The 18513-nt window shown below is 43.0% G+C and overlaps 5 protein-coding genes across 7 annotated transcripts; 3 read left to right on the forward strand and 2 right to left on the reverse strand.

The window, feature by feature from the left end:
• The first annotated feature begins 436 nt into the window (after window positions 1-436).
• Window positions 437-3463, forward strand: LOC108043656 (synaptic vesicular amine transporter). Its single transcript, XM_017122451.2, has 6 exons — window positions 437-763; window positions 825-1337; window positions 1811-2412; window positions 2674-2890; window positions 2945-3069; window positions 3125-3463. Exons 1-6 carry the CDS (start codon window positions 559-561, stop codon window positions 3215-3217), a joined length of 1755 nt encoding a protein of 584 aa, XP_016977940.2. The 5' UTR covers window positions 437-558; the 3' UTR covers window positions 3218-3463.
• A 73-nt stretch (window positions 3464-3536) lies between these two features.
• Window positions 3537-4565, forward strand: LOC108043657 (outer dense fiber protein 3). The gene is made up of 4 exons (XM_017122452.2): window positions 3537-3656; window positions 3717-3935; window positions 3988-4174; window positions 4234-4565. Exons 1-4 carry the CDS (start codon window positions 3638-3640, stop codon window positions 4496-4498), a joined length of 690 nt encoding a protein of 229 aa, XP_016977941.1. The 5' UTR covers window positions 3537-3637; the 3' UTR covers window positions 4499-4565.
• A 967-nt stretch (window positions 4566-5532) lies between these two features.
• Window positions 5533-11834, forward strand: LOC108043658 ((E3-independent) E2 ubiquitin-conjugating enzyme UBE2O). 3 transcript variants are annotated; one of them, XM_017122454.2, is made up of 10 exons: window positions 5533-5601; window positions 6260-6897; window positions 7052-7314; window positions 7380-7584; window positions 7796-8048; window positions 8110-8857; window positions 8918-9866; window positions 10045-11008; window positions 11074-11292; window positions 11347-11834. In XM_017122454.2, the coding sequence occupies exons 2-10, from the start codon at window positions 6484-6486 to the stop codon at window positions 11553-11555; spliced, it is 4224 nt and encodes a 1407-aa protein (XP_016977943.1). In that variant the 5' UTR covers window positions 5533-5601; window positions 6260-6483; the 3' UTR covers window positions 11556-11834. The 3 variants fall into 3 exon arrangements, with proteins under 3 accessions (XP_016977943.1, XP_016977945.1, XP_016977944.1); XM_017122456.2 differs by lacking the exon at window positions 5533-5601 and having other exon boundaries at window positions 6176-6328; window positions 6390-6897; XM_017122455.2 differs by lacking the exon at window positions 5533-5601 and having other exon boundaries at window positions 6176-6324; window positions 6390-6897.
• A 262-nt stretch (window positions 11835-12096) lies between these two features.
• Window positions 12097-14342, reverse strand: LOC108043660 (spaetzle-processing enzyme). Its single transcript, XM_017122457.2, has 4 exons — window positions 14216-14342; window positions 13454-13843; window positions 12616-12925; window positions 12097-12546 (listed from the first exon to the last, which is right to left on the reverse strand). Exons 1-4 carry the CDS (start codon window positions 14289-14291, stop codon window positions 12123-12125), a joined length of 1200 nt encoding a protein of 399 aa, XP_016977946.2. The 5' UTR covers window positions 14292-14342; the 3' UTR covers window positions 12097-12122.
• A 998-nt stretch (window positions 14343-15340) lies between these two features.
• LOC108043653 (spaetzle-processing enzyme-like) lies at window positions 15341-16557 on the reverse strand. Its single transcript, XM_017122447.1, has 3 exons — window positions 16449-16557; window positions 15823-16390; window positions 15341-15731 (listed from the first exon to the last, which is right to left on the reverse strand). The coding sequence occupies exons 1-3, from the start codon at window positions 16555-16557 to the stop codon at window positions 15341-15343; spliced, it is 1068 nt and encodes a 355-aa protein (XP_016977936.1).
• Window positions 16558-18513: the final 1956 nt, after the last annotated feature.

Below are 18513 nucleotides of genomic sequence, written 5' to 3' on the forward strand. Positions count from 1 at the left end.
TTGTGGAAATATTTGTGTTGATTTTTTTACAGCGTACCATCATGCTGTCCAATAAAGTTTAAGTTAGTTTGTTTAATTAAGTTCTAAAGTATTTAGATTTTAGATGTTATAAAATATTAAATGTGCTTATTGCTTTTTATTACAACCCTATTTAAGGTGCTCTAAGAAAGATAGTAACTGATGTAAGGGTTTTTTGTTTTAAATGAATATTCCTCTAATCATTTTTAAGACAAAACATACCCTCTTGAAGGTTGCCACCAACATGGGTTCAACACAAACAGAATAGAATGGAGAAGCGATTGGAGTGGGCTCCATCTGGGTTGGCTGCCTTCGGTCTTTTGGTTCGGCTCGGCTCGTTTCGGCTGCTGTCAATAAAATAGAACGGCAACTTGTCGCCGCCTTTCAATATTCGCACATACGTCGTTGTGGCAGCACCACCACCTGTTGGCCCCGTGTAGATACATTTCGGAGCATACATTTTGTGGCGCGAATCCGGAGCCATATGGCAGCCTAAATAGCTGGTATCTGTGTGTTCAATTAGCCCAACGAGCGCTCATCATGTCGGAAAAGTCTTCACGCGGCCAGACCCACTCTCGATCGGAGTCGCACTCCCAGTCGCAAAGCCAGGCGGCTGCCCAGCTGAATGCCTCCGGCAGACGTAGCTCCACCCCATCCGGAGCGAACGGCTCCTCCAACCGCTGCCTGATTGCCGTGGTTGTCTACCTGGCCCTGTTGCTAGATAACATGCTGCTAACCGTAATTGGTAATGGGCCAAATCAATTACAGATAATCACGTCCATAAACGATAATTATCGCATTTGCAGTGCCCATCCTGCCGGATTACTTGGCCAGCCTGGAGCTAGATTCGTCCTCGCCGGTGGTGGTGCTCGGCCTGGAGGACACATCCTCGCCAGCCCTGAAGCTCGCCTATCGGGGTGGGGAATCCCCAGCCCCCGGCGGTGGCCATCCCCAGCTGTACATCTCCAAACACCCCATCCCCGGCAAATCAATGGTCAATTTCACCCTGTTCCAGTTGTCCACAGAGGCCACCACCACGACTGGCACCTCATCGACCCCGAGCCATTCGGGCGGCACTAATGCCACTGGCAACAGGAGCAGGAAGCTGGCCCCCGGCAATCCGCCCACCCCCGCCCACGCCCACAACAGCAACAAGGAGCTGACCTTGACGCAGGAGAACGGCTCCATCGGCCTGCTGCTGGCCATGAAGGCCTTCGTCCAATTAATTTTCAATCCAATTGTCGGCAACGCATCCGGCAAGTTCGGGTACCGCCTTCCCATTGTGGTCGGCACCTTCTTCCTGTTCATCTCCTCGCTGGGTGAGTGATCTATTTTCGGCACACCCAATGGCCTTATTGGCTTTTCAGCGCGTAATTAAAAACTCAGGTTTAAAGAATGCAATGTATTTACTTTGGGTGATATTTTCCAGGACTATCTTTTGATTTTTGTAAGACTAAAAGATTTTGTAAGGAGTGACTAGTGCCATTAATTTAAGTTTCTTGAAACTTTTATCTCTATTTTGTTTTCATTAGGAAAGCTAAATATATATTTTTTTAAATAATAAATTCTAATTGGTCAACTTCAAATACCATAAAATGATTGAACAAAAAATTGATCATTTAAATTGAGGTGTAAGACATTGAGGTATTTTTATTTTGTATTCAATATTTTACTCGAATTAAACTTAAAGGAACATTAAAATGTATACCAATACATAATTTCGTGTAAATTGAATTTTTTAATTTTCTATACTTAATTCTAACTTTCCGACTAACTACTTACGTAATTTCAGTGTTCACCGTCGGGGAGTCCTACTGGTCACTCCTGGTGGCCCGAGCTGTTCAGGGCGTGGGCTCCGCCTGCATCAACATCTGCGGCATGAGCCTGGTGGCCCAGCACTATCCGGAGGAGGCACGTCGCTCCAAGGTGATGGGCATCATCCTGGGCAGCATCGCACTGGGCGTTCTGCTCGGCTATCCCTTCGGAGGAATTCTGTATGACCTGATGGGGAAGTCGGCGCCCTTCATCATTCTATCCACGCTGATATTCCTCAGCCTGGGCCTCCAGCTGCTGACCATGGATCTGTCCGTGCAGCCGGAGGTGGTGGTGGAGGAAGCTCCCAAGTGGCGACCCCTGCTCGAGTGCAAAATGATCCTGGCCATTGTGCTGGCCATTTGGTTCTCCACCTCGACAATGGCCATGTTGGAGCCCTGCCTGCCCATCTGGCTAATCCAGTATCTGAAGCCCAACAAGTGGCAGCTGGGCACCGTGTTCATTCCAGACTCTGTGGGCTACTTTGTGGGCACCAACTTCTTCGGCAGCATTGCCTATAAATATGGACAGGTCAAGGTGTCCTGCATCAGTCTGCTGCTCGTGGGGGTGGCCTCAATATTGGTAAGTTCTAAAAAGAAGAGCTATAAATATTTAGACCTTTTTCCTTTTTATGATATTGAATTAAAATTGTACTATATTTAACCAATTAATGCCATATAAATCGGCATATGCACGCATGATTATAACATTTTATTTTATTATAACTTTTATGACTTAAACAAAATTATGCCCAAGAGTATTATTTTTATTAAGTATTCTGCAAAAAGAACATATTATTAGAAAACTGAAAAACTGAAATATAATTATATCTGTTTTCCACAGATACCCAGTGCGACAACGGTTGCTCAACTATTGATGCCCCACTTTGCCCTGGGTCTCGGAATAGGGGTTATTGATGCGGCATTGGTTCCTCTGTTGGCCACCTTCGTGGATGCCACACTTTCTCAGGAGGAGCAGAGCGAGGGCAGCAGCTCCATGTCCAGCTACGGCACTGTCTATGCCATTCAACAGACATCGGTTAGCCTGGCATATTGCTTGGGTAGGTCCCACATTGTTTGTTTTGAGCTAAAACTAAATATATCATGTTCCCTAGCTCCTCTGATTGGTGGTGAGTTGGCCCAGACCTTCGGTTTTGCTTGGCTAATGCGAATCGTTGGCATTTTCAACATGATCTATGGCCCAATTCTGGTCTACTTGTATCAGAAATACGATCCAAAGGTGGGATACTTGATAAATATTTCAGAAAGTAATTAAATTGTATATAAATTTATAGGCCCTGAGGGAGCAACATAATGATATGCTACTACAAAGCAGCGGACGTGGATCGCGATATAAGCAACTATACAACTCAATGGATGTGGAATAAACAAGTCTGTCCAGTTTCTCAGTAAATCTCAAGCAATCTTGAGTGTCCAAATTAGGCGTTCCTTGGCTCATTAAAGCAATATATTTGGAGCTGATTTTTGTAAACCTTTTTTCCTCTTAAATCCCGAATCTCCTATAATTAAAATCACTATAAAATGTTTCCGAGTAACTTAGGTAAATAGGATCCAATTTTCCGATTAAAAATTATTAAAGAAACTATTCTTGGGTTTGAGATTTAAACGGAAAAGTTCAAATATTTTCAATCGAATGTGCCATGGATCTGACTTCCCCTAGACCTAGTATGTTGGGGACTGTAGAAGTCTCATTCTTTTGGTAATACCTGTTCGGCAAACACCTCATATTTTGAGGTCAAAATTAAATTCAATTATTTTTTTCTAATATTGCACAAAACTAACTGAAAATGGCGGTGCGACCCTTTGGTGAGTAAATGTTTGTTCGGAATAGTGTTGTGGGAGGATAATCTTTCATGTCCTTCGAAGGCCCTGGACCCGGCGTCTACATGCTGCCACCCACGGTCGGCTACGACAAGCATGACAACCGGAAACAGCGGATGCCGCAGTACTCCTTCGGCATGCGCACTCGGGCACCGGGTGATGATCTGGGTCCTGGTCCCGGAGCCTACAAGGTCGACAAGTTAACGCGGTATGGCCCCAGCAAGGGCCTGGAGTTTTCTATGTCGCCCAGGACAAACACCATCGGTAAGTATAATACAAAATACTTTGGATGGACAATAATTGTTCAACACTGTAGACAAGCGATGCAGTCCCGGTCCCGGAGCCCACGATGTGCATAAGAAACCATTCTTCACGGGCGTCAATGCCCCATCCTATTCGATGGGTCTGCGAACGGACTTCTCCTTCAAAAAAGAGGGTCCAGGTCCCAATGCCTACAAGTATGAGGTGAATGCTGTTCGTCCTGGAGTCCCGAGCTACAGCATGTGAGTATTTCTTATCTTATCCCGATTACTTTCCTCCTAATTATCCAACTTTTTCACAGGGGCCTGCAAACCAAGATAATAAACAAGGCTAACTCGCCGGGTCCGGCTGCCTATGGAGGCGGTGATATCAATGTGAAACTGAACCGTGCACCGGTGTACTCGATGCAGCCGCGAACCGCCATTCCGGGGGAGAGCGTCGGACCCGGACCCAACTATTACGATCTTATGTACTACCGACCTGGCAAGAGCGGACCGGGCTACTCCTTCGGTGTGCGCCACCACCAGTTCGCCCCGCCCATGATAGTTAGATGTGACAATATGTAGAGTGCAATATTAGAAAAAATGTTCTAAATTTCAGTAAATAAACAATTGTTACAAATAATTTGGTAAACTCTGAACCTTTTATTCATCACGCCAGGCGAATAGAATTATTATTATAGATATTTTGGATGCGACAGTTTTTCTCTCAGTTGCAGGTAGTAGTCGTGGGAATGGGCTCGATCGGGCTACTAAATCATAACGTATGCTTTAGGAACAATAGGGAAAAAAAGAAATAAAACTATAACATCGTTGTTCCTTTTAGAATTTTACGCACGACTATAATATATAGCTCAGAAAATCGAATTAAAAACAATAACGCTAGTTTTAAGGCACCGAAATCGAAATTGAAATATTTTATGTTTGTAACAGCTACAAGGATATATAATAATAAATTAAATCATCCTGGAGCAATCCATGTTTTTTTATTTTAAATTAAAAGTTTTTGTTGTAATTGTAAATTTGACCGTATAATTGTTTTGTTGAGACATTTATCTTTGACTATCAAAAAAAGTGTAGCTTATTGATTTTTTTTATTTTAATTACTTAAATAGCAGTACGACACCGGTGTCTATTTAAATAAAACTTACACAAAAACTTCCTTTTGTGGGCTCCCAAAAGAGCAATTGAAACAATTAATTAAAATAATCATTCTTATATTTAAAGTTTTTTAATAGTATTTCATTTTTTTAAAATCGACATAGCTTTATTGTTTTTAAGCATATATGCATAAAAACCGAAATATCGTCGAATTCTATAACATTTCATTATAGAGTAGTCAAAAGTTTATATAAGTGTATATATATATTATATTTAAAGTTAAAAAAATTAAGTTAAAACTTTGTAACTTTTGAGTAAAGCTTAATGTTAGAAGTGGAATATTATCATTTATAATCGCTTATATAAAATGTCCTTAAAAGCTTATACTAATTAATATTTATATATTTCCCTTTTAATGATTAGGTATAAGTCGGAGCTGGCTTTGAATTTTTTGTTATAAAATGTCATTACAGGAAATAAAGAGAAAGCTAAAATTTTTGTGAAGACTAGTTGAAATCTCGAATTGGATATATTTTTATAACATTAAGTTATTTTGTAACTCAAAAGCGGTGAGTCGGCCAGCGAGCCTTATATATTTACTATACTATTGGCGGACACTATACTATATAGTATAAGCTATTAGGAACGAAGTAAAATGAATACCTGCATTGTATTTACTGTGTTTGTTGTAATGATACTTCTTCTGTGTCTTTTAATTTTGATTCAAGCGGGCATAAATTCTCCCAAAATTTAATTTAATTTAATCACTTGCACAAAATTTTTTCGTATTTCGGGCACCATGATATCTGGATATACAAAAGCTTAAAGCATTTTAATTGCCAAAGGACTTTTAATGTAATTGAAATATTCACTTCCGCTTGGAAATTCGCAAATCCAGTATAACCATTGTTTGGTCAATGTTCACAATTTTTTAATAAGATTTCTTATTAAAGCGCTCTTAATTTGTTTTTAAAAATTAAATTCAAATCATTTTCGATTAGGCGCTAAGCTATATTTGCCACTTAACAGCGCGCTGTTAAAGCCGTGTAACCGGTGCCCGAGTCGGGTAAGGGGTTCGGGTCCTTGCTATAGTTTACTGGTATTTCAGAACCATTGAATTCGTCTCCGGTATTTTTCAGTCACAAAATTATTTTTCTGGTAGGCGTATCGCCTGGGGCTCCGAGTTTATCGTTTTGTTTGTAGAACTTTTGGCTGTTTTATTTATAGTTTTCCAAAGAAGTTGGCGAAATTAGCCAAGCAAATTGTTGATTTGTCCAGCCCATAAATTAGATGTGTGTAAGCGGGTCGGCCGATATAGATACAAAATAGCAAGCAATAACTGCCGTAACTGTTATAGTTAGTGACCAATTGAAAGAGAAGAGGAGATACGCCACGCAAAAATCCGGCCATTGATTTTGGGTCTTCCATGCTCAGAGTTCACGATTGGTAACATGTTGAGCGATGTGGCGGGTGCTGCCGGCCCAGGTGGCGCCCCAGATTTCGAGCAGGATTCGGAGGAGGTTTCTCCACTGACGCTGCCGGCGGAGGATCCTCCGGCCGCGCAGGACCAGGTTAAGACTCCGGGATCGCAGGACCACCGCCATTCCGGTGCCCATTCCCGTCGAACGGGCGGTGGGCAGGTGCCATCCAGAAATCAAGGGGGCAACAACGAATGCCAGTTCTTTTTCGAGGACGAGGTGTTCCGCATTGATCGGCGGGGTCGCGTCCACTTCGGAGTCGTTACGGAGACGGCAGAGTCCTATTCCTCTGATGAGGATGAGGAAGTCGACGAGGTTCTGTCCAAGGGGGAGGTGCGCGTGGCCTTCTATCCGGACGGTAAGGAGTTGGTGCACACAGAACACTCGGTAAGTAAACTCTATTGAGGTTATGTAACTGTCAAGGTCCCAAAAAATAACTGTTTTCACAACTGTTTTGCGTTTGCTCTTCACGTTCTTTGGACACGTGTTTGTTTGCTTCTTTTTTCTCTTGTTTTTGATTTCCGAAACATGTGGCAAATAGATTGGTCTTGCGGATCGAACCCTAATGCCAGGCGATGTAGTGCGAAGGCGTCTGCCAGGACAAAAGGACCTCATTGGTCAAGCGGGCTATGTGCGGGATGTTAATGTGCGCGCCGATGTCACCGTGCTAGGCTCCAAGTTGGTCATCAAAAATGTGGCGGCCGAGCGACTACGTCCTATTTCAGAATGGACCAGAGATGTGCCCGTCTGCCTGGGCACCTGGATAGGTACCACCGTCAATGTTGACGAGTGTGCTGTAATCAAGTACGTATATTGATTACCCCTTCACCTCCTGGGTAAACCCCATTTCATAAGCACAACCTTTGCAGAAATACTAATGGCGCTCGCCTGGAGATCACATCTAACGATTTTCACAAGTTCAAGGATGCTGTGGGTCACTGCGCTCGCGAGGTCTTCAATCCCAATGTATACTTTCCGGGTAACGTGGTGATAGGTCGCCTCCCGCCCCCGGATCGCGTAAAGAATCTGACTCCGGAAATCGATCTGCCCGCCAATCGCAAGGCTCGTGCCATGGTAAGAATATTTAATGGGCTTTTTAATCAGAATAGTTGGGCTATAGTCCTTTACATATACTAATTACAGCCATTGCCTAATTATTTATTTTTTTTTGCGCATATATATTTTTTTTTTTTATTATTAAGTCACAAGGTAGATAATAAGTTGATAAAATTTTGTGGTTTACCAATATTTCCAAAGTGCTTAATTTATTTGTAATTATAATTAGTACACCGTGGAATCCATTCGAACCACATCCGTTAATGTGGCCTGGACTTGTCGGGCCATCTCGCAGTTCGAAAATGGCACTGACATAGATCCTCTGAAGCAGCCAAAAACCACCATTAAGGGCGAGGACCTGAACAGCGTAAAGCGCCTTAACATCTATGAATCCTACGTGCTCCAAATTCACGATCGATTCTACCTCAAATATTCAAAATGTGATTTATTAATTAGATATACCGACTGGGAAGAGGAACAAGGTAGGTTATTGATAATAAATTGGCTTTAAAAATGCATAATATATGTACTGTTCTATTATAGCGGAAAAATACATTCCCATCTACAATAGCCAGAAAAAGATGGACAAGGGCAGCAAGCTGAACTCGTCTGCCTCGAGCAGTGGGAATGCTCGCAATGTACCCAAGTTTCGTCGCCTGGCCAACAAGTTCAGCGGAATGCGCCTGCCTCGTCCGGCAAGCGATCATACGCACAGCTCAAATGCTTCGAAGGTTTCAAAGCGCAGTGAAGAGGTGTGCTCATCGGGGGAGGATGAAGAGGAGGAGGACGAAGAGCCAATCCAGTTACCTGAGCCTTCGGTAGCACCCGAAAAGGAGGCTGCCGTTGCAGAGGATGCGGAGTCTCCGTCTCCCGATTCTACTGCTGCTGCAGATGCCGCTGCCCAGGCCCCCAGAATAACAATGCGCCATGCTAAACGGCGGCATGTGAAGAAAAAAATGCGCAGCGTTAAGAAACTGATCACTGCGCCTTTTGCTAGAAAGGACTTGACTCCCAAGGATGGTGACGAGATTGTTGTTGAAACGCTGGTCGTGTACAGCTCGGTAACTGTCGTCTGGCAGGATGGCACAGTCGAAACGGGCATTCTTTCCACCCAGCTGTATCCCATCCATCATTTGGACAACCATGAGTTCTTTCCTGGCGACTTTGTGAGTAAGGCCAACGAGAACAGCACAGGAGTCACCGATTATGGCGTCATCCAGTGCGTGGACCACGACGAACGCATTGCAAAAGTCTTGTGGTTTAACATCTACTCCCACGTAGACAATCCAATGTGAGTATAGTTATTTTTTTAACTTAGGTAAATGGGATCTCAATACTTTTGTTCATTAAGTCCGTTGTGTAAGGACTTAGAGGAGCTCAGTGTCTACGATTTGAAGGATCACTCTGACTACCAGTATCGACCCGGCACCATGGTCATCCGAGTTTCCAACTTCACGGGCGAGGACGTCGACTCAACTGCTGGCCAGGTGATAGACAACTACCCCGATGGACGGGTGCGCGTTTGGTGGGCCAAGGGGCATATTACCATGTGCTACCCGCAGGATCTGTTCGAGATTAACCACAATGATCAGGACCAAGATGCCTACGAATCGGATGGCTCTGAAGACTCTTGGGAGACCCAGTCGGAGAACAGCCGTGTTGGGATGAACCTCAGCCTGTCGTCAATGGACAATGAAGAGCACATCATTATGGGCATTGATCGGGCGACGGAGGCAATGAAGCGGCTGGAAAAGCTCTTTCGAATCCTCCCCCCAAAGCGAAAACCGGAGGTGCTCAACGACTTACTGGCTGTGTACAAAAACTGCCGGAGCCTGGACCGTATGCTCAAGACCAACTTTTTTCACGAGGACCACTTCCAGAACATCGTGCAATGTAAACCTTCTACTGACGACGATTCTCCCGACCTTCCCACACTAGAAAGTGTGGAAGAAGCGTCTCCAGATGCATTGACAGTCTTGCCCAAGGTTTCTTCAACCATCAAGCTTGAACTGGAATCTATTAACCAGTCTTGCCCGGGCCAGCCCACATTGACGCCGACAAAGCGAAAGTCCTCCACTGAAATGGACGAGGTTCAGTGCAAAAAGAGCGCTGATAAGATCGCGGAAGAGGCAGACGCGGAGGAGGAGGAGGATGCTTTGGAACTGGACAAAGTCACACTCACCGAAAGTGAGACAAAGCTCGACTACAACCAGCTAGTAAAGAAGTATCGCAGCGAGTACACGGAACTGTTCGGCTGCGCACGGAACAGCATTGCTAAAGCCTTCGAAAATCGCACTAAGGTACGTTATTATTAGTAAATTAAAAAACCCTGTCTTGTCAGTCGAAATGTTTTAAGGGATTATGATTTAAATATATTTGTTGCTATAAGGAATATCTTCAACAACAAAAATATAAGCATGAATCCTAATTCTTTAATATAAATTATTTATTTTCACTCATATATCATTGTTTTCTCAGAATGATTCGGGCGTCCACTCGCGCGGTGAAAATACCTCGGACGAGTTCAATAACCCAGATAGTGATAATAAATCGGTTGAGGTGTCGGAGGTGAACGATGATAAAATGAAATGCAAGGAAGACTGCATCATTGAACTGCTTAAGTACGATGCTGACGTCTGCGAGGTCTTCTGTTTCTTAATAAAGGAGCAAATGGCCAAATGCCGCGAGGCGGTTGTCGAAACAGTAAGCAAGCCGAAAGGCGATCGCAAGGACGAGGACGAGGAGGTAAGCGATGCTGAGGAAGCCATCGAGCCGGTCGATCAGGATCGGAAACCAGCTGAGGATGGCGAAGACCGTCAGATTGCGGAGGACGACGCCATGGAGCAGCCGTTGAATCTGAACGCCCTGTCCGAGTCACTGCCACCCATTGACAGTCCCATGGCCTGCTCTTCGCCCTCATGTTCTGTAATTCCAGACACGCCGCCCGTGTGCGACAATTGTTTCCAAGTGATGCCGAATGCACCGGCCGCCCATCACTTTATCGGCAGCCAAGTGACTCCGGCCAACAAGTCGCAGTATCAGCGGGCCGTTCAGCGAGAATACCGTATGCTGCAGGCCTCCCTGCCCGCCGGAGTCGTGGTGCGGGCCTATGAAGATCGCATGGACCTGATATCTGTGATGATGGTAGGACCGCAGCACACTCCCTACCAGAACGCCCTGTTCTTCTTCGACTTTCAATTGGGGCGCGACTATCCTAAGAGCCCGCCTGTGTGCCACTACATCAGCTACTGCACGGAGCGTCTCAATCCCAACCTGTATGAGGAGGGCAAGGTGTGCGTTTCGCTGCTAGGCACTTGGTCTGGTCGCGACACAGAGGTGTGGTCCTACGGCAGCACCATGCTGCAGGTGCTCGTCTCCATACAGGGACTCATACTGGTCGATGAGCCCTACTATAACGAGGCGGGCTACGAAAAACAAAAAGGTCAACTATTTAAGTTCAATACTAATAGCAGCACCCATAAATATCATGTTTGCCATTTGTTTTAGGCACCCAGCTGGGCAATGAGAACTCTCGTGTCTACAACGAGATGGCCATCATAAAAATTGCTCACTCAACGGTCAAGCAGCTTCAGAATCCGCCGCTCGTCTTCCGCAGCGAATTGATTGAGCACTTTAAGGAATTTGGCTGCGAACTGCACGGACGTATGCAGGCCTGGTCGGAATATTCGGCGGAGGCCCAGCGCCAGCGAATAACCAGCATCAAGGGTGAGTTTTTGGATAAAGTGGTGCATCGGATAATTTATAATCGGCTTCCCCTAGATATGCCCGTCGAGTACAAGGCTCCCTGCGAGCTGCCCGAGTTCCCCCTCCTGCCCTGCAGTCGTGGCTTTTGCATAGCGGTCAAGGGTGTTTTGGGCCAGCTTCAGAGCGAGCTGACTGCTTTGGGAACGAGTCTGGCAACGGGTGATCGAAACGGCATTCCGGCAGGAACGGGAACTGCGCCGCGTGCTGCTCCGGAAGAGATATGAGTGCAGCGCGTCCTGCCCAGTCCATGCCTGTGAAATTGGTGCCTATCAGAAGAACCACAAGACTTTTGCCGCCTGCACTTGGGAGTCTGATCTGGCCCTCGGCAAGGGGCTGCGTTTTATAGCCACTATCGAATCTCTAATTTTTCCCAACTCGTATTGCTGGAAATCAGCCTTTTAGTTAAACGAAATTTCCTAAAGTTATTAGTTGCTAATTTTCCACAAACAAATAACATAAGCTGAATTATATATATATATAGCGCTCAATGAAGCAAATTGGTATATGGATTCGCCTCATGTAATGTCAGTCAATTTTATTTATTTTAGTTGCCTCGTGCTTAGTGCAGGCCAGCAAACAAGTTACGCGTTTTTCGTTGTATTAATTGTGCTGTTCCCATACTTGTGGGCGCTGGCCTACACGAATCTTTGTTTATGCTCGCGCTGCGTTGTAGTAGGCATTCCACTAGTGCTTAGCTTAGTCAGTCCACCCCGTCACCCGATCCGCACCATGTACGTAATATTGTAAGCTAGCCAATGCGAGAAATGTGAATAAATTAGCAATTTTATTTATTATGCCTCCAATTTCTGCTTTATCCAATCGATGAAATGCCCGGTGCGGGTATAAACGCCGGGCCAACCCTTTAGGCCGCACGGCTTCGTGCCGTAGGAGGTGACTCCGGCGATGTAGAAGACCTCCCTTCCGCCCGAGTTGACGCCCACCATCAGGGGACCGCCGGAATCGCCGCCGCAGGTGTCTACGCCCAACTGGCCACCGGCACACATCTGGGTGTCGTCCAGTTTGACCTTGAAGGTGGTGTACTTGTTCTGGCAAGTCGTCAGATTCCAAACGCTGACGGTGATCTTCAACTTGGTCACACTGGGTTGCAGGTTCTCGGTGAGTCCCCAGCCGGCCACATCCATGGCATAGCCAACAAAGTTGTTCTGCATCAGGTCGTCGGTGGGTAGGCAAATGGGACGCACGTAGTCAGTGTAGCTGACGAAGAATAAAAAACATATCAATGGATTCACTGGACAATCCTCCCAGTTCTAAGGACCCACTCACCTGACACTTCGCTTAAGACGCAGCAGCGCAATATCATTTTTTTGGTCCACAGAATTCGGCGCATATTGCTCATGTATGATGAACCTTTCCACCTCGATATCGATGTGATTGGGGGCGCAGATGCGCTTATTATTCAACTGGACGGCGCAGTCGGGATCGGTGCGGGTGTCCCACTCCCCCAGGCGAACGCTGTGCAGGGCGACGCCGGACTTATCGAGTTCCCGGCTGGCCAGACAGTGTCCGGCGGTCAGGACGTATCGAGAGTTCAGCAGTGCTCCGCCGCAGTTAAAGGAATAACTTTCGGAAAAAACTGTAAGCAAAAAAAAATTATTCAGATTGCCCTTTCCATTTTTCCCCAAAAGATAAAAAGATTTTTTTCCCACTTGGAATTTTAATTTGACTTGAAAACAATTGGTTGATAATAATACAGTCAAACTTTCACTACTCGTGCCACCATCTGGTACCATAAAAAAGGTTCATGTTATGCACATTTGGAGATATACAATTTATTTTATATTATTGCAAATAAATATGTTCAGACTTCTAGATAGGAATGTGCGTACTTATAAGGAGTCAAAGATTGTTTCGTAATTTAGCCTCTTATCAATTTTGACGGCATAACGTCACTATATAGTTATATACAAAGTGTACCATAAACACAGTTCTGAATAAATAGTTTAGTAGGTATAACCAACAAAAAGTGATTAGTGTGTTGATTTGTAAGTATTAGCTGATAAATACTGAATTCTACTGAATACTAATAATGAATTCCGGAAAACAATTTAGACTGTTTCTAATTACTTACATGATAGGAATGGAGCTTTAATATTCAACTCACGTTTTTTGTACTGAAGCAAAACCATCCAGGGGAATTCCCAGAGGCTGGTGTTGGTGCCACCGAAAATGCGATCGGCAAAGAGGAATCCACAAACGTCACTACCGGGCAGGACGTTGCCGGGCTGCTGGCCCTCCACCTCCGCAATCTCTGGGGCCTCCTCGCTGGTGTCCCTCTTGCTCTGAGGGCAGCAGACCAGGATGCGGTTCATCAGACCCTCCACCCGGTTGTCCAAGCCACACTGGCTCTTGGACAGCAGGAGCATTTGGGCAGGTGTCTTCGGCTCCACCTTCACCAGGTTCGCCAGGAAGGGGCAGCTGGCAATCCGGACGCACTGGCCACGCTCCTCGCTCTGCTGGGGCGTGCAGGTGCCGAAGCTAATCTGCGCCGCGTCTGGAAGAGAAGAGTGCGGTTTACGATGCGGTCTAACCGGTTTTCTGGCGGTGCAATAAAAACGGTTCGCGTTCCCATTTATTGATTCCATTTTTTTCATTTTGCACATTAAATTATTTTTTTAATAGGCCTTAGAAGTTTATTTGAACAATTTAAATATCTTGCCAGGCGTAGTATACAAGTTGATGGGTGTTATTCGAGATCGTAGTGGCTCTACCTACAAGTCATTTCAATAGCCAAAAGACCAGGGCATTATAGAGTCATTGCTGAATTTCTTAACATTAAGGTTTAAAAACTTTAAAATCGATCTAATAAGGTCAGGTACAAAAAAATCTACTTATTTTGTAAGTGTCCTATGGACAGCTCACCCACCTGCTCGTTGCACTATTCCGGATAATGCGCTGACCACCAGTGCCAGCAATAGAAAATTCCGTTCTATAGAAGCCATCTTGTCGCTGCGGGTTCCAAGCTGAGACTAATCAAGTTCTCCGGCACTTGGGCAGTTCAATTCCAAAACGATCCCGATGCAATGGTTGCGAGTAGCGTTATCTCGGGGTCAAAGGTTATCCAGATTGCTGGCGAAGGCAATTGCGTCCAGATAGGGGTGAGGTTTTCCCAGATTTTTGCATTAGCATAGCAGCAAATTTATGGGCCAACCCCACCCGTAAACGCCTTCGGACTCTATTAAAATCATATTCAAATTACTCCCTGCTGTTCGATCTTCTCTTAACCGGTTATTCTCACAATACTTGATAGACATATTCACATAGCGTCTTTTCACATTGTAAACTTTTTTTTTTGTTTTTGATGTTGTTTATTATGGTTTAAAAAAATTCAGATAATACTTCCTATAATACCTGCAAAACTGCTATTTGTTTAATCAAATAAAAACTGTTTACTTATAATATTTTCATTGCTTTATTATAAACACAATCGAGCGTATTAAAATAAAATAGATTAAATAATTATAAAGTATACAAGTGTAGATATAGTGTTTAAAACATGGTATAAAAATAAAAAAATGTATGAAATATTCATAGACCCAATATCGGAAGTAAACTACGGCGAGCCAAAGTTTATATACCCTTGCAGCTGGTTTTGAAACCGTAATTCTGGAAACGTTATATTAAGAAACAACGAAGATATAGTTTTATTTCTTTGTTTTTCCTGTTGTTTCTATGTATGCTTTATGATATGTATATTAACCCGATGCGCCCCATTTCAACTTATTACCTGCAACTGAGAGAAGACTTTTTGCAAAGTTTCATTCAAATATCAATAAAACTAAGGTATTAGTTTGCGTAGAGTCGGACAGACGGATAGATCTACTCGCCTGATGATACTGATCAAGAATATATATACTTTTTATATGGTCGGAAATGTGCTCTTCTCTGCGTAGCAAATATTTGACTGCAATTGTAATACCTTCTGCAAGGGTATTATGAATCAAAAAGTATATAAATGCAAATATAAAATAAAATGTATGTTCATAAAAGTTCAAGGCTTTAGAGACTTAACTATCCATTTGTAGTATACTCCAGTCTTTGTGTAAACTCCTGGAACGCCCTTCTGTCCGCAAGGTTGGGCTGCATATGATGAGATGCCGACCACATAAATGCTGAGTGTTATGTTTCCCATCAGGGGACCGCCGGAGTCGCCCAAACATGTGTCCGTTTCACCATGGACACCAGCACATATTTGAGACGGTCGGTCAAAGTATTTAAACTTCTTTGAGCATCTTTGCTTATTTTCTCTAATGGTGCTCTGCAACAGTATTTGGCTCGGTTTTCCGTTATTAGTCATTTTCCAGGCGGCAATTCGCAATGCAGATTTCTTTAAGGCCGTATGAGCTCTTGGAACACAAATAGGTGCGATTTGATTCGTATAACTGCAGGAGAAAAAACGTTCAGAGTTGGAAGTGAAATACACACAATAAAATATAGTATAGAGCTGATAACCAGCGGGAAATCATTACTCACCGTACAGGAATTTCGAGTCGCAGAAGGGCGATGTCGTTTACGTAAGATTTTGTGTAGTTTTGATGCACAATAACATCCTCCACCTCGAAATCCGAAGGCCCAAAGGCGAACCTCTTCTTGCCAGCATTTAGCCCGACCCAATCGGGATTGGATTGCTCGCCCAGACGAACTTTCCTGAGCACTAAGTCCATCGAAATTTCTTTCCCAGGGACCACACAGTGGGCTGCGGTTAGGACGTAGCGGTTGTTGATCAGGGAGCCCTCACAGTTGAAGTCAAGTATTGGATCCCAAGTTGTGGTATTCTGGTAAAATAGCATGGCCAACCATGGGAGCTCACTGAGCCCCGCTTCTTCTGTGCCCTGTCCACACTTCTCATCTTTTGGCAGGAAGGTACCCATTTTGGGGCAGCAGATATACATACGGTGTTCTAAAAATCTCTGACTGGCATCGATTCCACATTGCCTGCGCATTATTTCCTTCTTAGCCGGAGTGACATTCTCGGAATTAAGAATGTCACGCAAGTGGGGGCACTTATCCAGTCTGACACATTTCTCATCGGTTAGACAAACTGGAGTTGATAAAGGTTTAAAGGTTAACTAAAGGCTTAGATTTTGGGAGGTCATTACCCGGGATTGGACAGCAGATGTAGACCCTCTGGCCTATAAGGGTACGCGTGTGATCGATACCACATTGTTTTCGCATAAATAATGCACTGGCCTCCCGCCTATTGGACATAACAATGTCATAAAAGCCGGGACACTTATCGAGTGTGATGCATTCCTCATGGGCTTGACACTTTGGAAACGCTGTTAGGAATTTTAATTAGAATCAATACAAATCGTAAAGAGAACTTAAGATTAAATTTAACGTCCTTATATTTGACATATACAACACTAACTGTAATTTACACACATTTTAAAAAATAGTCCCATTAACAGGCTTAAACAATAAATGCGTATCTCCAAGGGAAAAAACGTTTGATACGCCTAAAAAAACACCCGTCACGCTGTTCAATTTCAAAACTATTACACTTGCAATTCTATTATTACGGCAAAAAAAAAATAAAAGAATATGTTTATGCGTTTTTTCTTTTCGATATTCACCATATCCATCTGAATATTTCAGAAGAAAAGCCGGGAGCAGAAGCGAAATATACACTTTAGGTCCGAAAAACATGTTGAGCCGAAAGGGCTTGAAATAAAACTGCTTCTTAAATACGCATTGAAGCACATCGTCGAATTATTATCATCAAAATATAGTTTGAGTCATCTCTAATCTCAGCTTTTTTGAAATTGGTGACTTAAGTAAATTGCTTTATCTCCCTTTTTTTAGACTCCGAGTTCTAGACTCTATCTTTTAAACTTATACTAATGTGCAACTACTAATAAAAATGTTTACCTTAAATCTTATGTTTTAAAAATCGCCAATGGTGACTTGACCACAATTATAAAAAATTAAACCTAAAAAACATACTAAAAAACATAATACACCGATATATACAAATTCATAATTCATAACATAAGTTTAAGATACTACTGCTCTCCCATAAAAACCGCTTTTTCCAGACAATAAAAAGACAATTCCGATTTTACAGCAACCGTATCAAATCGATTTCCCACATCCTATATGACTGTAACGCACTGTAAACATACAGATCTATTAATTCAGACATTAAACTAACCGATCTGTAAATAAATTTGTTGATCAAAGGCAACTGTGCGTATAAGTGATAAACTTGTAATCCAACGCGCAGTCCCTAATTTAGAAAACCATTTATTTGATATGTCTTAAATGCAACTTTAACAAGAAGAAACGCTATAGTCGAGGGCCACGACTAAAAGATACCCTAACAAATTGCAAAATAAATTCTAGTTTTGTCGTTCAATTATGCCATCTTAAATAAATATGACGTCATATTTAACACTTAAAATGTTCTAGAACTTGTAAAATAATGGTGCGATTCGAATTTTAGGAGTGTTGATAGATTTTGACTGAATATGTAATTTAGTGCTAGTTTTAACATATTTCACCCAACAACTGGCCTCTAGGTGGTGATATGTGGGCGTTAGAGTAAGCATTGCATCATTCTGATATAAACTTGCGCTGCGTAAGAAAACCTAGAATCTACATGCTAAATACCAAATTGCATTCATAGTTTCCGATATCTCGACGTTAATCCGGACGGACAGACGGACAGGCAAGCGGACATGCCTTAATATTCTCAAATGGGTCCATGGGCAAATGTATATAAATTTATGTGTGTTTTGACGTTATCGTTTTCTTAATTGCTTTACAAACCTTAAAATAACGAAAATAAACTATTTGAATAAAAAAAGGATCTAAGACAGAAATTTTGTTTTTGGATTAAGTTTCGATTTCATTTTGAAAACAAGTGTTATGAGACTGTGTTGTGTAGGATCTTAAGTAAGCTTTTGGAACACATAGCATTTAAATACAAACAATTTTACATTTTTATTTATGTTTCAATATTCGATGCTGATGGGACCGTGCATGAATATACATATGTGATATTCTTTATTTGTATTAAATAATATTCCTAAATGAAATGAAATGTTAATTGTATTGGTACGTGCTCTAATATAATATTTCCAATTTTAATAAAAACATACATATTGAATTTTTAATTTAATATGGAAAATGAATACTCAATACTTTTATTGTAACGGCTTA

Source organism: Drosophila rhopaloa, unplaced genomic scaffold, assembly GCF_018152115.1.
Source record: "Drosophila rhopaloa isolate 14029-0021.01 unplaced genomic scaffold, ASM1815211v1 contig_14, whole genome shotgun sequence".
In the NCBI taxonomy this organism is placed as follows: domain Eukaryota; kingdom Metazoa; phylum Arthropoda; class Insecta; order Diptera; family Drosophilidae; genus Drosophila; species Drosophila rhopaloa.

Bases quoted from the DNA above. Each gene is read 5' to 3' on its own strand.
- LOC108043657 (XM_017122452.2), top strand. The intron at 3,936-3,987 runs GTAAGTATAATA...TCAACACTGTAG, and splicing joins GCCCAGGACAAACACCATCG to ACAAGCGATGCAGTCCCGGT. The intron at 4,175-4,233 runs GTGAGTATTTCT...ACTTTTTCACAG, and splicing joins GGAGTCCCGAGCTACAGCAT to GGGCCTGCAAACCAAGATAA.
- LOC108043660 (XM_017122457.2), bottom strand. From the start codon at position 14,291: ATGGCTTCTATAGAACGGAATTTTCTATTGCTGGCACTGGTGGTCAGC. The intron at 13,844-14,215 runs GTGGGTGAGCTG...CTTCTCTTCCAG, and splicing joins CGGAATAGTGCAACGAGCAG to ACGCGGCGCAGATTAGCTTC. The intron at 12,926-13,453 runs GTGAGTTGAATA...TTTTGCTTACAG, and splicing joins TTTGCTTCAGTACAAAAAAC to TTTTTTCCGAAAGTTATTCC.
- LOC108043653 (XM_017122447.1), bottom strand. From the start codon at position 16,557: ATGTCCAATAGGCGGGAGGCCAGTGCATTATTTATGCGAAAACAATGT. The intron at 16,391-16,448 runs GTAATGACCTCC...TATCAACTCCAG, and splicing joins CATCTGCTGTCCAATCCCGG to TTTGTCTAACCGATGAGAAA. The intron at 15,732-15,822 runs GTGAGTAATGAT...TTTCTCCTGCAG, and splicing joins CGACTCGAAATTCCTGTACG to TTATACGAATCAAATCGCAC.
- LOC108043656 (XM_017122451.2), top strand. From the start codon at position 559: ATGTCGGAAAAGTCTTCACGCGGCCAGACCCACTCTCGATCGGAGTCG. The intron at 764-824 runs GTAATGGGCCAA...TCGCATTTGCAG, and splicing joins CATGCTGCTAACCGTAATTG to TGCCCATCCTGCCGGATTAC. The intron at 3,070-3,124 runs GTGGGATACTTG...ATAAATTTATAG, and splicing joins ATCAGAAATACGATCCAAAG to GCCCTGAGGGAGCAACATAA.
- LOC108043658 (XM_017122454.2), top strand. From the start codon at position 6,484: ATGTTGAGCGATGTGGCGGGTGCTGCCGGCCCAGGTGGCGCCCCAGAT. The intron at 6,898-7,051 runs GTAAGTAAACTC...TGTGGCAAATAG, and splicing joins TGGTGCACACAGAACACTCG to ATTGGTCTTGCGGATCGAAC. The intron at 7,585-7,795 runs GTAAGAATATTT...AATTATAATTAG, and splicing joins ATCGCAAGGCTCGTGCCATG to TACACCGTGGAATCCATTCG.